Here is a 16,461-nt window from a genome sequence, read left to right as displayed (position 1 = left end):
ATTTAATCAATTCGATAATCGCGCCTCATCTTGTAAATGGTATGATAATGATCTGTATACATATGTTATCATAGACTAATTTAGTATGGATAAGTCAAGGATGAAGTGACAAAGAAGGAAACTTCTGTTGTGTATGTCCCAGTCGGTGTAGATTATCACCTATGACATAAATTTTATGTTGTGGATGGAGTTTTTCTCATTAGTATCATGCTCATTACATTTCACACCAGAAGAGAAACCATGCTTTGACTCTTGGGTTTCTTGTTTGAGTGAAAGAAACTACATCCTTTCCAAGAATGGCAGCTCCTGGATTTTGGTTGGTCCAACACGACCCAATTACGTGACCGAACATCTCTTGGAAAGAGATAAGTATGTCATGTTTTGTCTGATGTCGCGTACCTCTCAAACATATAATATCCTAAGAGATACATCATGCACGAAACTCGCAAAACCCAAGCCGAGCATTATTTGCTTCCTCACCTCCAATTACAAGAGCATTATATGTGCGTGATAGATATATATTATATTCATACCTATTTCTCACCACACTTCTCAAGGTCTTTTGAAGTCTAAGCGTAAGCATACTTTATTAGTGTTAATCATAAAATCGAGAGAGACATGCGATGTGAACGGTATACCTACATTTAACTGTAATAAGTCAAAAAAGAGAGGGTAAAGATAGCTCTAATTGGGGAAGTTAGGACCTATTCATTTGATATCACTAAAATGCTTTGCCAAGATCATATGTCTGGCCAAAGTTGCAGATGCTGGGGACCTTTGATCTAGAGCCCTTGATTATTAAATTGCCCTAGAAGAACAAAAGTCACCAAGGTAACAGACTTCCCGCACATCTTGTAGATTTTGTTGTCGCTGTCTTTGAAGGAAATCAGATCTGCCACCATGATTTGAGCCATGCCAACCAATGGTTCCAGAGCACATCAAACAAAGGAATCGCGAGTCATAGAGCAAATGACATCGATAATTTTGACATTTTACTAAGTAGGCAGATATACTCGGAGCACCGCCACGTGTCCGCGTGGGTACCAACTACACAACACTGAATATATATATACAGGGATTAGGTTTGTTTGGCTTTGGGACCATGATATTTTCCCATGAAGCCGCTAGAAGGATCGTCTCTCTAGGACGAAGAAAAAGAGGCATTCCCACTGGTTCAAATCAATCCTTATTGTTCCAAGATACTGATTACTGTGCGGGATTGTACTATGTTGAGTAAGACCTCGTGTTTTGGAATATACCTTGGATCCTCCAAGGGCAAACCCTAAAAGGTAAGCCCACGGATGCCACATCGTAAGAATTCGTATTTTTTATTCGAGTACGAAGATCCGAGAAGATAAGAAATGCTTACCTTCACTAAGAATGACTCTAAGAACGTCCAGTAATCGCTTACAATCTTACGTGAATCGGAGAGAATTTTAGATATGCTCTTAAAGTACCAATATTCTTGTCTATCAAAATAAATTAGAGTGTAAGTTGAATTAAATGTAGAAGGAAAAAAAAAGTCATGATGCTTACCATGTTTTGATTCACTTGGACAGAAAGGGATGGCATAGTTCATAAGCACCTTCCTATGGCCGACCGTCAGCTTTCGTCAAGGCCGAGGCCTAGATCCTGGCAAGGTTGGTCCTCTCTTGTGGCCAGTTGCCAAGGCCCAATGCAGCAAAAGAAGAAAGAAAATAAAATATAAAATAAAAAGAAAATAAGAAAATTAAAAATAAAATATTTAATTATCTATGTCAACATCGATCAACATCTTTGTCAACATTTCCGAGCCTAGTGTCTCGAGTCTAGCCTTGATGGACTCGAGCACAATTGTTGAGGTCTCGGGTGTGGCTTAGATGGAGTCAGGCCTGACCTCGATGGACTCAGCTTGAACCATTCGGGAATGCCTTACAGCCAAAGGCTTTAAAACAAGTTTTGGAGTTCTCGTACCCAAACATAGATTTTCTAATCCAAACATTGATTCCAAGTCATATTTTATAAAATGATTTCCGATTTTCGAAAGAGAAAATTATTTTTCTAAATTTACGTTTTGGTAGAATAATCACTTTCATTATCACAATGCCAGAAAATATTTTTGCAAAACAAATTAAACCTTAAGAGTCTTCATTCCAAATGATATGGAATCATCTTCCCTCTTTGTTAAGCAAAAGCGACGGCAAATACAGAAGAAAAAAATGAGATAAAAGTACGAAATAGGAAGTTAACGTGGCTCAGCCATTGGACTCCATCCATGAGCGAAGGAGGAAGAGCAATTCACTAAGGCTCCATTTATTTCATAAAACATATTTTTTGAGCAAATATTTTTTAGTATTTGAATCACTTAAGAAAGTGAGTCAATAAATAATGTTTTTTTCTAGTCAATAAAAAATTTATACTTAAATTTGGAAAGATGATTTTCCTTTCTAAAGATTGAAAGCTATTTTCAAAAATATGACTCGATTTCAGCGCTTAGACAAAAAATCCTTCACTTGAGTAAGAGAACCCCAATGTTAGTTCTTGGGCCCTTGGTAGCAGTTCTTGAGTCAACCGAGGGCAAGCCCAAGTCCAAAGAGACTAAGCATAGAACCCTTATGCTTGAGCTAGATCAACAGAGGTTGGGTTTAGGACATTGGTGTCTATGACCGGATCCCAACGCCCAAGTTTGAGTCCATAGAGGCCAAACTTAGGACCCCAACACCTTTGCCAAGCTCTTTAGCACCACACCTCTAGTAAAACGAGGCCGGCCTGAGAAACCGGTGCTTGTGTTCAAGTCCTCAATGCTCGGGCTCAATCCATTGAGGTCAAACCCGAATCTACTAAAGCTAGGCTTGAGACCCCGATAACCTTGTCTTGGGTCCTCAATGCTCGCCCAGGTCCCTAGTGCTTGGGCCTCAGTGCATAGAGGTTAGGCTTTGTACCCCAAAAGCCTATGCTAGGGCATTAAGTTCAAGTCCAAGTCCATTGAGGCTGGACTCGAGACCCTAAAGCTTGGCTAGGGTCCTCGCGTTTGGGCTGGAGACTTGAGTGCTCCTATGGCAAGGCCCTCCACTTCCACCACAGGCTTTTTGGGTCACAAAAGAATTCATGGAACCGGATCTAATCAAGCTAAAAAGCTAGCAACACAAGTAACCTAACAATAGCATTCATTACTAATCGGGTATGTAGTATGGACATAAAATAAGAAAAACCAAGACATAATCATCATCTTGACGGGGGGAAACGACATCAATGTCTCGCTCAAAGTGTCATGTTACTATTATAGTCAAGTGATCGTGTTTGCAAATAATTTTTCAACGTGCACCAAAAACGAAAGTCAGTTGATTATTAGCGATACTTCGTCGACTTTCCTTCTTTCCCATAAAGACCTTCTGTTTGACAACACTTTATTAAGTTGTTAAGATGGTCCACCTTGGGCCTATAGCTGACTTACGAGCACTCAAAGCGGGTCGAACCCATCAAGGATCTGTGGCATATCATGCGACTGTGTGGCTTTCCATGTCCGACTTCCGAATGGATCATTCGTAACCCTCCCTCCCTCCCTCTCTCTCTCTCTCTCTCTCACACACACACACACACACACACACACACACACACACACACAACACATAAACAAACAAAAGGGAATGACAGAGTAGAGTCCAACCATTTCGATATCAAAATGAAAAATGATTGGGCCTAGATGAAATGAAAGCATCTTTAAGAGTTATCCTTTGAGCCTTTGCTCAAATTAGGTCCACGGTTCAACGCTTTACCCAAGAACGTAGTATCATGACATGCTATCTTTATTTTATCGCCAAAGACTATACAAATTCTCAATATAGACGCCCATTCACTGTGATTGCACCCACTGAACTACGACTAGCCTTTGACACTCTTGACCTTACGATTTTCCAAAAATCATATTCACTCTTTCAGCTACATGTTTCTTCTCTGCTTTCTAAGCCACTAGGCTGAGTATAAACCCATTGATGCAAATTCCTTGTATGCTAAGGAAGAATATTGCTTAGTTTCAAGCGAACCGCTGGTCCGTATTGTTCAATTACTCTACTATCTCATGGAAAAATCATCTTCAATTTGCAGAAACAGAACAACTGGTAATAGTCATAGAAACACAATTTATTCATCCATAGCAGCAGTGGAAATTGGTAAAGGCAAAGCAATACGTCCCTTAAGCCATTCATAGGAGACAAACAGGCTTTCAGAGCTTGGAAGACCCCCTAGGATGATGCACGACGATGTGATTGTAGGCATCGAGCGTCAGGAAATCGTCCAACACTGGCGCCGTGCATTGTCTCGTGAACATCTTGCCAGCCTCCTTGTACATCCCCTTCTTGAACTTGTCCTTCCCAACCTCTCTCAATCCTGGCCACCTCTTCCTCCACCACCCTCGCGAATAGATCCAAGCTCACTCTCACTCCAACCCCATCACCGTCCAGCTCCACACCATACTTCAGCCACTGCCAGTTCTGGACTCGGCTGATCTCGGCAGTTGCCGCATCCTCCATGAGATTGTAGAGTGGGACCGACCCTGTCCCTGTGAGCCAGGCTGCCAGGTATTGGATCCCAACCCGAGTGTTGAGCCGGAGGCCTTCCAAAGTTCGGGCCCCTCTCGGCCTCTGGAGGAGGTCTTCCTCGGTTATGTTGGCTGCGTCCTCTCTCTTGACTGATTGGATCTGGTGTGGCGCATTGCCCATGTGATTCGTGAAGACTTCCATACAAGCCGGGATTAACCCCGGGTGAGCAGCCCATGTCCCGTCATGCCCGGCCCTGACTTCTCTGAGCTTGTCTTTCCTTACTAGTTCCAGCGCCGCCTCATTGGCCACCGGATCATCTCTGATCGGGATTTGAGCCGCCTGTCAGAAAATTAGGACAACAGATATTGTTAGACCGATGACAAAAGGCTCGACCCTACTTCAGTACTCAAAAAATTCCATACCATGCCTCCCATGGCATGAACACCGCGCCGATGGCAAGTCCGGATGAGGAGATCAGAGTAAGACCTCATGAAGTGCTGGGTCATCCCGACCTGAAACCTGTCAGGCAGTAGGCGATCGGGATGAGCCTGGAAGGTCTTGACATAGCTGAAGATGTAGTCCCATCTTCCGCAGTTCAATCCGACCGAGTGATCCCTCAGCTCGTACAGTATCTCATCCATCTGGAACACTGCAGGTAGTGTCTCTATCAATACCGTTGCCCTTATGCTCCCTCTCTCGATGCCCGCCATTTTCTCTGCCCTCTCAAAGACGCTGTTCCATATCTTCGCTTCCCTGCCGATCCCAACGCAACAACCCTTTAGCTAATATTCGTGGAAAAGTTCACGGCGCACTATGGCCTATTACATTACGATAAAATCTAGACGTCCTTTGTCAGTTGCTGATCTCTTAACTACAGTAAATATACTAACACGAGAAGGATATGGACCCTGCATTGATTATTGAGTGCTAATAGCATCCTAATGGACACAAACCAGGACGTTTCATAGTCCACCAAGCGATCACAAACAAACTCATTCCAAACTCACTGACTGGAAATATCATCTAGCCGATGGATATATCACATAGTCGATATGTAAGAATGATCTGTCTGGTAAAGATTCCTAGTTGCGTACCTGGAATGCTCCATCTTAGGGAGATAGAAGAAGGGCCCGAACCCCTCACCCTGCATTTTCCTGAATGAAGCGTAGTTGTGGAAGAAGTAGAGGCCAAAGTCGAAGAGGCAACCGGTTGCAGGCTCACCGTCAATGAGGATGTGAGACTCAGGCAAGTGCCAACCTCGGGGCCGGACAAAGAGCTTGGCAATCTGGTCATTGAGCTTGTAGACCCTGTTTCGGGCCTTGTCGTGGAAGGTTATGGTCCCATCCACCGCATCCTTCAGGTTCACTTGCCCTCTCATCAGGTTCTCCCAGCTCGGGGATAGCGCATCTTCGAAATCTGCCTATTTATACCAACGAAATATGTCATTATCATAATCATAATCGACTTCAGACTCAAAGCATCAGTAAGTTCATGAAGATTCTCCTAAATAAGTTGGACATGTCAGACGTGCGTGGCAAGTTAGACACTAACAGAACTCAGTGTTTGTTCTCATGGACATAAAGATATAGAATTCGCTCACCATGAAAACTTTGGCGCCAGAGTTGAGCGCGTTGATGATCATCTTGCGCTCGACAGGGCCAGTGATCTCCACCCTCCGGTCGGCCACGGCTGGTGGGACCAGCGAGCACGTCCACTCGCCTTCCCTCACGTACCTCGTAGCGGGGTCGAACCCAGGCAGCGCGCCGGCGTTGTAGCGCTGCTTGGCGTTGCGGCGACACTCCATGGCGTACTTGATGTGGCCCCTGAACTCCCTCTGCAGATCGGCGACGAACTGCAAGGCGTCCCGGTGAGGATCCTGGCGAACTGGGCATCGTAACGCCCTCTGATGTCCACTCCCTCGGGGACGTCGTAGCCGGACGCGGGGTTGGCCTTGTTGGTTGCTGGTGCTTGGTACGTGAACGACCCGAGATCCATCATCTTTTTCCTGGAGCGATGGTGCTACTTGGCAAGTTTTGAATGTTGGTGTAAGGAACTACTGGAGGTGATAGGGGGTGGTGGAATTATATAGCAACAAAACTGGGAGGCAAGTGGATAGGCACATCCTGCGTTATCGTTATGGTCTATCTTTGGAGTTTAATTGGCTTTATGTCAGTTTTCTCTCTCTCCTTTTTCCACGGAAAATACCAAAATCATATGTTCATTTTTGACTCAATTACCAATTCCATTCACATGCCTACAGAGGAGCTCTTGAAAAAGAAAAAAAGACAAATTACTCTCTTTGCAAATTCATTTCAGTATCTTGCTTAGAGTCTGAGTGGTTTGATTTTTAGTTGGTTCTGAATGTTTGGATGCCCGTAAGAATCATAAGAATAGGGAATCCTGAAAAAAATAAAAAAAAAACAATGGCAATTTTTTAGGGTGAGGTTTGGCCGCAACCATGACTTTTCGCACTTGTCATTCATATGGTCATGTTCACCCAGAGCTCAAATTAACCTAAAAACTTAACGTCTTCACGTACCACCACAGCAGACAATTGTAGCTTTGGGTACGTTCCTTTTTTCACTTTCATACAAAGAGACGGACCTTAAATCGAGTCAGGCAAGGCGCAAATAAAATTAGATTGACCTCGTTATTTACTTGGGATTGCGTAATTGGAAGTGGGGAGATGAGATGATAAGGGCTGATGCCTTGGAGTTTGTGCATGCCTTGGGAGGTGCACCTTGTTTGGATATGGTGGAAGTATGGGACATCTGACACGTGGCACGCATCAGGCCGTTTGATGTCCATCACGGTTCCAGGATATCGCCCTAGTTTCCGCACCCACCGATTTGATTCCGCGAGATAATATAAACATTCACATCTTTTGGGTAGTGACCTATGTTCGTAGTCCCCACAGCAAGAAGACCACGGTCGAACTTCGAATACAATGGTTTTGATTTTGCAAACTTTCAGAATTTAGTTCGATTAGGATTAATTTGTCCTATAATAACCTAATAGGGATGAGAATTGTTACGCAATAGAATTTGGAATTGAAGAATTAAATCGATGGAAACCTATCCAATTTTAAGTTTCAAGGTATACATGATAAATTTTATGTTTCAAAAATTGGGAAATTTACTTGACGGACGGATTTTCAAGTTTTATGTAGGTGGAACTTTGAACCTAAAATTTGAAACTAATTTTTGTATTTTTTATTTTTTGGTATCTATACTATCTAATGACGAATATATAATTTAGAATTACCAATCTAAGCTTCTATTTTATGATTGAGACTTTTATATTATTGATATTTTATATTTTCTGTATATCTAAATATAAGTTGAATCAATAAATAGTGATGATCATTAAGATCATTCAATTAATAATACAAGTGAAACTCGGGTAAAACCTAAAACTCGATCTCGAGATCTATGATAAGATAGATTTCAAATTTTAGGGTATGCGAATAGATTCATGTTCCATAAAATAAGAAACCTTTTTAGTTAGTAGGTTTCAAGTTTAAAAAATAATGGACCTATTTTATTGGGTAGATTTTAGGTTTCAAGTGAATTCTGAATGAAACCTAAAACTATTCACCTCTAGCTTAAACCAAAAACTAAAAAAAAAAAAATTGTCCTAGTGAAACCACCACTGAAGGAGCTCAATCCGCGAAGGGGAAGTGACACTGGGCCTACCGTGCTGGGCCTACCGTGCTGCGATCTTGTTCATTTGGCCCATCTATCCGAGGAACAGCACAATTCATAGTCTGGCCCGTCATGCCAGTTAAGGCCCTGAAGCCCAGGGACGACCGAAAAGAGGGCCCAAGCCCATGTCCTCACGTCGGCCGAGGGGCTAAAAACATAAATATCACATTATCTAGGGACCAAAACGAAAGACGACAAAGTAGGAGCCGCCGGCCTTGACTTGACGCGTAGCGATAAGAAAGCAGTGCCGTCCATCGAAGGAAAGCAAATCATCAAACGCGCTGAGTCGACGAAGATTCGCTAGGGTTTCGTCCTCCTCTCGAAGCATCCTCCTCGCGATCTGCCGATTCCTCCATCGTCGCGACGCCTCCCCACGCGTCTCTCTCTCTCTCTTCATCCTCCGGTAAGGCTTTCAGTACCTGCGGATTTCGAAGGAGCGACGTCCGAAAGCCCCTCTCGTTTCGTCGCGTCTAGGGTTTTCAGATTTCCTTCCCGGTTCCGTTCGCGATCCGTCTGAGTCGGGTTCTCCGGTGTCTGTCGTCGCCGATTGACGTCCGATCTGCAACTTTCATTTCGTGTTCTCTCTCTCATTTACTTTAGGGTTGCGACTAGGTTCCTAGACGATCTGCTGTTGACCGGAAAGTGATCGTGGTCGGGCTGTTGGTTAGGTTTCCTGTCGTAGGATTGCGTGATTTTTCTGGTTCTGATTCGATTGGGTTTTGAAAGGGTGATCCGTTCGATTGCTTCGTTCCTACTGTCGTTTTGGGGATCGCGGGGGTTGTTTTTTTGTGTATTGAGACGTCAGCTGTGGGTTTTTGATAAAGGGAGTTGTGGTTGCAAACAATATGGCAACAGGGAAATATCGTGTTTCTAGGAGATTGGATTGTAACTCTTCCTCCAGAAGGGATGGTCGCGACGAGATTCGCTCTACTTGTCGCGGCGAATTTAGCCAGTATCGTGGCCATGCGGATAAGCGGAGTGATGGGCGCAAGATGGAGTCCAAGAATCGAGATAAGGAGCATCAGCTTGTTGAGGTGCAGAGGGGTGCCAAGTTGTACCAAGATGGTGTGCAGCATCCCCCTGAGAAGAAGAGGAAATTATCCCCGATGTTATGGGATGTGGAGGACAGGGAAATCAGGATATCATCCAAGAACCGAGTGGTTTCAGCCACCACTATTTTAAGTCCTCCTATGGCTCCATCTACAATGTCATCGAATGATGAGTCGGGTGGCTGTGTTTTGAACTCCTCTATCTCATTGGATCTGGTACATGGATCTGATTTTCCTATGGCTGATCAATCTATATCTCTCAGTGCATCTGGATGCAAGGCCCAGGCATTGCATCAGGAGCAAAGTGAGGCTGGTGATCAAGATGACAGTATGGTCGAGGATGGAGAATTTGTTCATGAGAGGACCATCTCTATGTCACGATGGGCATTTGATAGTGATTCACCGAGTCTTATCTGTGCATCCGATGATGAAGAAATCATACTGGAGAATAGAGCATTGGTCACAAAGAGGTCAAGTCCAGAGAGTGGGGAGTTTCTTCCAGGAGGCTCGGGTCATCGAACCAGGTCTTCTGGATCTGATGAGATTGGGCTGGCTGGTGGAGCGAGTGTAGGGGAATCTGAAGATGGTGACCAAGCTGTCGTCATGGATGGGGATCGCACTTATCTTAGCGATGCAGACAACAACCATGATGACACGGATGATGAGAACAATAGAGAACATCAAGAGTTTGAAGTGTCCTCATTGCCTGCAAGACAAAGTATAAACATGCTTGATTCTTGCAGAAGTGTCTTTGAATATGAAAGACTGAACAAGATTAATGAAGGCACTTATGGTGTTGTCTACCGTGCAAGGGATAAGAAAACGGGGGAAATAGTGGCTTTGAAGAAGGTGAAGATGAACAAACAGGACTCTGATGGTGGTTTTCCCCTAACGTCTTTGAGGGAGATAAACATTTTACTGTCCTTAAATCACACTTCTGTTGTAGGTGTTAAGGAAGTCGTTATGGATGATGATAATAGTATATTTATGGTCATGGAGTACATGGAACACGATCTCAAGGGGCTGATGGAAGCAAGGAAGCGTCCTTTCAGTACAAGTGAAGTCAAATGCCTGATGCTTCAGCTATTGGAGGGCGTCAAGTATCTTCATGATAATTGGATACTTCATCGTGATTTGAAGACATCGAATCTTCTATTTAACAACAAGGGTGAGCTAAAAATATGCGACTTTGGGTTGTCAAGGCAGTATGGGAGCCCATTGAAGCCGTATACTCCTCTCGTTGTTACCCTGTGGTACAGGTGAGCTGCATACTTTTTATAATAATAAAAACATGCGTCATGTAAGGGAAATTGGGCCATTCTTACTTTGAGGATGACGAGAAGCCAAGTATGTTACCAATTAGCTGTTAATAATGCTTTGGAATTCATGAGCATCTATTATTCCACATCACTTAATTTAGTGTTCTTTTTGGGAATTTCTATTTGCTTTAAAGATTGTATTTTCCAAAGTACCAGCCCAGAGAATCCTGCACTCTTTTATTTTACGCTCTATATTCTTGGGACTCTACTTGGGCACATAAAGATGGCTCAGTCATGTTATGTTTCCTTTTATGTACAGTGTGGTTGCCTTTTCTTTTCCTTTTTCATGCAGTGCACATTGGTATTTCCGAACTTTGCAGTATATAATTGTGGTTGAGCCTTGACAGTATAATCTGATGTGCAGAGCACCTGAACTTTTATTGGGAGCAAAACAGTACTCGACAGCAATTGATATGTGGTCAATAGGGTGTATTATGGCTGAAATGTTGGCCAATGAACCGCTTTTCAGGGGAAATAGTGAAGTCAATCAGCTTGACAAGGTAGGAACTTTGACATAATAGGTCCTTTGTCTTGTTTTTTCATACTCTTTATTCAGTGATTTTCTTATTTGAAAACTGTGCTGTGCAGATTTTCAGGACTCTTGGCACACCCAGTGAGAAAATATGGCATGGATTCTCTGAATTGCCTGGTTCAAAAGCGAACTTTGTTAAACAACCGTAAGTGTTCTGTAGTGACGGTATTCTATCTTAGTGCTGGGTGCAGCTTTTTTCAAGACATTATGTTTTCTCATTGTTTGAGTATGATTTTTTATCTTCAGGTATAATTTGTTGCGAAAGAAGTTTCCTGCTGCATCTTTTACTGGAACTACTGTTCTTTCTGAATTGGGGTTTGACTTGCTGAACAGGCTTCTGACATATGACCCAGAGATGGTAACTCTCACGAAGCTTGTGCTTTACAAATACGTCCTTGTTGTCCGTATTTATCAATGTCTTTTCCACGTGCAGAGAATAACAGCAGATGAAGCCCTTGAACATGATTGGTTTCGTGAAGTTCCACTGCCTACTTCTAAGGATTTCATGCCAACATTTCCCCCTCTGCATACTGTTGTCAGATGATTGCCTGCAGCCAGATTGGATTTTTGGACAAAGAATTTAACCTGCAGTTCTCCCTGGAACAATTTGATTTGTTTGAGATGGATGTCTTTCTAAACCTCCTGCTTTGATTTCTAGGCATCTGGAAGATTGTCTTGCTGGAGGAAGAGTAACTGCAGGGGTGCATAATTGCATTTTCTGTCCTTGGCAGGAACCTAGAAGAATCATTGATGATAGTAACAGTGGGAAACTGCTCCGGTCAAACAATTTACTACTATTAACATCTTCGCACCTCCCTTGAGTTTGCAAGGTGTGCAAACTGGTTCCTGACTTTTTCTTGTCTTCTCTTTTGGTTGAACCACAACAGGTTCCATTTTTGTAAATATGTGAATGTAAATAGTCAAATTAAGTTGATAAATGATGTTCACATCATGATTTCTTGACATTACATCCAGTACTCAAGAGTTTACTAACAAACGAAGAGATGCAAGCGATACTGGGTAGTCGTGCCTATGAGGATCAAATCCCTTGAGGTATTGAATATGCAATGATCCGACAAAAGTTTTCGATTCCTTTTGTATAACACATGCTTCTGTTGTTGTGAGAAGGTGGATTGCATCGAGTTTCTTCGCTCAGTATTGGTCAATTTATCTAACAGAAGTTGAGATGGCCGTGTAGATTTCTTAGGGATGAGCAGAAGCCCTGAAAGTCCTTGTTAATTGTAAGACAAATAAGTTATGAGGCTTTGATTTGAATGATGATAGCGTACCTTTTTTTCCTTCTTGGTATCAATTGATGGAGAGTATCTTCTATTTTTGAGTTGACTTCTTCCTTTGGAACCATGCAACTTTAGAAGGAAGGGTTGAAGTACTGAGTGATTCAATTGAAAATGCCTTTCCCTCTCTTTCTAGTTGAGTTGTAACATCCCTCGTCTTGTATTTATCTTTTGAATGGGGCTCTTTTGTACTTATGCTTGTAGAAGATCCACTGGATGGTGGCATTGGGAGTGCAGGGATGCTTCAATTTGATGCCTCCGAAAGAGTGGAAAGATTTTTTATTTGGGATGCGTTCTTGTTATACCGTTAGTTTCTTTTTTTTGGCGTTGTTTACTATATCTTTTTTATTGCTGTGATGAAGGTTAGTCAATTGGCCTGCAATTGATGGAGCAGTTTCATCTTTGAGAGCACTGGTTGGATGGCGTGCTTCTTTTCTCAAATCTGCATTTATCAGGGGGTCTTAAGTCTTTAATTCTTTTGGCAATGCTTGCTTCAATAGGTTTATATGTTAGCAAATGTCATTTCTGCTGCAAAATTCTTTGAATAGATCTTTTATTGTCCTCTGTGTATTGTTCAACGATGACAGATGAATTTCGCTAGATCAGCCTTTCCAGAATAACAGCCATGCAGTATCACCTCCATGTGAATATTCCAATTAACCTGTCTGTTCTGCTTCATGTGAATTTATCACTTTAGCACCGCATTTGCGTATGATGATTCTCTTCACGTTAAGTCTTCTGGGTTGTATTAACAGATGCATATGTTTAAGAAAGGCATCTTATGGAGCTGGTGCAGTTGCTGTAGTGCGAGGCGAGTGCTTCAATCTCAACTTCCTTTCATTCTCATTGGTCACATTATTTGATAGCTAGCAATGTTTTTTTCATATCATAAACGACAGATAACAAGGAGAGCTGTAAATTCCATTATTAGTAGTTTCTCTGGTACTCTTTCCCAGACAGAGAACAAGGGGAAATGTAAATCACATGTTGCCAAGCAGTGCAGAGCAGGGGGATTGCCTAATATGCTTTGCTGAATTTGGGGAGTCAGGCGTGTTGGTGTCGGATGGTTGAGGCCGTCTGCATGGTCTTGTATCTAGACGGAATGCTTGTCTAATTTAAGTTGCACGCTCATTGTTTTGTCCTCGGAAAATTTCTTAGTTGAGGGTGATAATTGGTTGGCTGGAAAAGCTATTACATATGAGTTGGATGTTTCCGTGTAGAAGAATCATAGGTAGTACTTGTTGGAGATGGCGTGATTAGGTTGGCGCAGATGCTTTTGATTGATGATTGTGAGGGTTGTCTGTATAACACCTCGAACTGCTACCTCTAGCCTCGTCGCAAGCTACGGTGTCGTTACTTTTATGACCTAAGTTCTTGAGATTTTAATTAAGCGTCTGATCAGGAGGTTGACGCTAAATTTTAGATTAGCAGCCTGAACTGATGCTTTCTTGTCGAACTTATTGTTGGATTGTCGGTATTTGACCCTTTTTTTGGAGCATACTCGACTAAGTATGTCTTATAATAATTCGTTCGATTAAAGCTTGGGCTTACATAACTGCTTAATCTAACGAGCTGCTGATTAATAAAAAGTTTCATCAGCAATCTACCGGTTCTCTCAATCTAGCAGTTGGCTCAATGGGCTTCGGCCGTCAGGAAACTAGGAGCCTTCATTGTCGGTGCTTAAAGCCGAAATATTGGTCCTTTGGAGCTCACGATAAGGCCCATCACATTGGGAAATCCCTCGACATAGCGAGGGCCTAACAGACCCATTTCTTCTTTCTAATTTTTAATACGATCTAGGTGCCTTAACATTATTCAGTTTCATCGATATATTTGCCTAATTTAAGGTATAATTTGAGGATTTTCCCTGAAGAAGTAACCCCTCGACAGAGCTGAGAAAATAATCAAAACCATTCTCGTGGGAATGGATGGATAACGCCTGCGCATGTAAATTCTAAGCAAGAAATAGCCTCTCGTGTTCTCAAAATAGAAGGCAGACTCCCACATTTACAAGAAACGGAGCACGCTATAGAAACATAGACTAAAGGAAAAAGAGGATGGACCAACGCACAGCCCTATCCTCACAAGCTTACCGTACTATGCACGTCACCCTAACTACTATACGAAAGCTTTCTAAGCACTGTTGAACTCAGATCATGGAAGAATTCCCTCTCCAATGAATGGAAAGTCACTCTTCTCCTGCTCCTCGTTCTGGGCAATCCATTGGGTAACTCATGGCATCGTTGAGGGCCTCGCAATTTGAAACTGCCATTGTCTCGCTACCTTAATTGTTTCCATACCTTGCGGGACAAGAAACAATTCACTGTAGTACCATCGATAATCCCAAAGGAGAGAGTTTGGACAAAACAAAGCAAACAAGTTCCAAATAGAACCAATCTTTGACTAGATAAAACAAAGACGAGCATGAAAAGTTGCTCTTGTTCTAAGGAAATTTTTCTAGTGAAACTTGGGGTACATTCAAACCATCTTGAATCTGTTCCAAAAAAAAAAAAAAAAATAGGTACATAGCAAAAAGGAAACTTCTTAATCTCCACATGCAGCTGCCAGACAAGTAACATTGTCTTCAAATTTCATGCCCAACTGATTCACAATGTTGCCAACCTTAGATGGAAGACTTACCAAATGCATAAAAGATCTTACACTACTGCTAGCTCTTTGTTTTGTCAAAGGAGTTATGTCAGGTCACAAATCAATAAAAGCCATTATTTTCCTAATAGGTTTGTTCCCACTGATAACTAGACATCAGGAATCCTATAATTCTATTTAAGAGACTCTCAGAAGCTTGGCTCAAAAGGTTTCGCATGGACCCTTAGACAAGTTAATGAAGAAGACAATTCCAAATAAATTAGTGACATTTTACCGGCGGATACAGAGAATGTGTACGTAGAACGGGCTGCACAGATTCTACCTCTTGAGTCTTCTGATCTTCACCACTTTCCATCCATTTAAACTGGAATAGTGAACTGTACTTAACTTTTTAAGTGTTCTATTCTGCTTATAGTCCGTGTCCATATAATTAAACCTCTTATGGGATGATAGAAAACATGGACACTTGCACATCCATATGAGCAAGCCAACACACATTAAAATTATTTTAATAAAATTTCAGTTTGTGCATGGATAATTGAAAGTTAGACTAGGAACTGACCAGGATACATTCCTGACCGGGATTTCACTAAAGTTGAAGTGAAGGGCATTTTTAATGCTGTTCAGGATGGCTGATGTAGTCACAGAGTGACGGTATTAAAACATTTCGGTGCACAAAATGGCTCTGATAGCATCCAGATGCATAACCTCATTTATAAAATGTGCTAAAATTGGCACTAAAACGTTTCTAAGGGCACAAAAGAGTATATTCTAGTAACATTCAACTTTGAGTGTCATAAGCCTCTTTTTGTGCAATGTAAAATAGTAATTATCCTTACCTCGAGCCAGGCGGATTAAACTTTCCAACCTGCGCATAGTTGTCCTTGCTGCATTGTTATGGATTTGACGATACTATTAATGGAACAAATAATACATAAACTAAGAGAGGCGGTTGATCTAATGTGCATACTGAGTTGCAGATCTTCGTGGAAGTTGATAATAGCTCAGTATAACTTTTTGGCCTCCTTAGAAAGGGATGGTCTATAGTAATCCTTTAGAAAGTGAATGTCCCTACTAGAAAAGCACAAATTCCATGTGCTAATACCTTTTCAAGGAAATGTTGTGCAGATCAAAACAAATTACACACACACCACACTATAGATAAAATTATTAAGTTCCTCTCATGTTCCTTACATGAAACAACAAGAAGAACCAATATATCCATAGACTGTTGAAGCATCAAGCGTAGTTTTCTTGGTTAGAAGAGGTTTAAATGATAAGACATGCTGAATACACCAACCTTATATTCCTCAAAAGTTGAAAAGTTGTTGAAAATCCATGATTCTGTACATGTACATTCTGTAAATATTGCCCTTCTGAGAAACATCAGGACGGATTATTATTCAAGTGTCCTCCTTGCAATATCATTTTAACTTGA

The 16,461-nt window shown here is 42.0% G+C and overlaps 2 protein-coding genes across 16 annotated transcripts; one reads left to right on the top strand and one right to left on the bottom strand.

Annotated features, from left to right (window-relative positions):
- Positions 1 to 4,101: 4,101 nt before the first annotated feature.
- Positions 4,102 to 6,576, bottom strand: LOC104426184 (malate synthase, glyoxysomal). The gene is given in 6 exon segments (XM_010039145.3): positions 4,102 to 4,358; positions 4,360 to 4,856; positions 4,940 to 5,270; positions 5,612 to 5,937; positions 6,118 to 6,386; positions 6,389 to 6,576. Coding segments are annotated over 6 exon segments (1,707 nt in total). The 5' UTR covers positions 6,516 to 6,576; the 3' UTR covers positions 4,102 to 4,201.
- A 1,892-nt stretch (positions 6,577 to 8,468) lies between these two features.
- On the top strand, positions 8,469 to 13,872 carry LOC104426183 (cyclin-dependent kinase G-2). 15 transcript variants are annotated; one of them, XR_005547805.1, is made up of 7 exons: positions 8,469 to 10,529; positions 10,954 to 11,089; positions 11,178 to 11,266; positions 11,368 to 11,479; positions 11,555 to 11,951; positions 12,097 to 12,174; positions 12,779 to 13,872. XR_005547805.1 is itself a non-coding variant. In XM_010039144.3 (6 exons), the coding sequence occupies exons 2-6, from the start codon at positions 9,214 to 9,216 to the stop codon at positions 11,663 to 11,665; spliced, it is 1,764 nt and encodes a 587-aa protein (XP_010037446.1). In that variant the 5' UTR covers positions 8,470 to 8,624; positions 9,077 to 9,213; the 3' UTR covers positions 11,666 to 13,802. The 15 variants fall into 15 exon arrangements, 2 of the variants coding, with proteins under 2 accessions (XP_010037444.1, XP_010037446.1); XR_721800.3 differs by having other exon boundaries at positions 12,621 to 13,872; XR_005547802.1 differs by having other exon boundaries at positions 12,250 to 13,843.
- Positions 13,873 to 16,461: the final 2,589 nt, after the last annotated feature.

Source organism: Eucalyptus grandis, chromosome 11 (genome assembly GCF_016545825.1).
Source record: "Eucalyptus grandis isolate ANBG69807.140 chromosome 11, ASM1654582v1, whole genome shotgun sequence".
Lineage (NCBI taxonomy): Eukaryota > Viridiplantae > Streptophyta > Magnoliopsida > Myrtales > Myrtaceae > Eucalyptus > Eucalyptus grandis.
Note: the sequence above shows the minus strand (reverse complement) of the source record. Positions and strands in the feature narration are given on the sequence as shown.

Excerpts from the sequence above, each read along its gene's own strand:
- LOC104426183 (XM_010039142.3), top strand. The coding sequence starts at position 9,067 with ATGGCAACAGGGAAATATCGTGTTTCTAGGAGATTGGATTGTAACTCT. Across the intron at positions 10,530-10,953 it reads GTTGTTACCCTGTGGTACAG|AGCACCTGAACTTTTATTGG; the intron begins GTGAGCTGCATA and ends TCTGATGTGCAG. Across the intron at positions 11,267-11,367 it reads GCGAACTTTGTTAAACAACC|GTATAATTTGTTGCGAAAGA; the intron begins GTAAGTGTTCTG and ends TTTTATCTTCAG.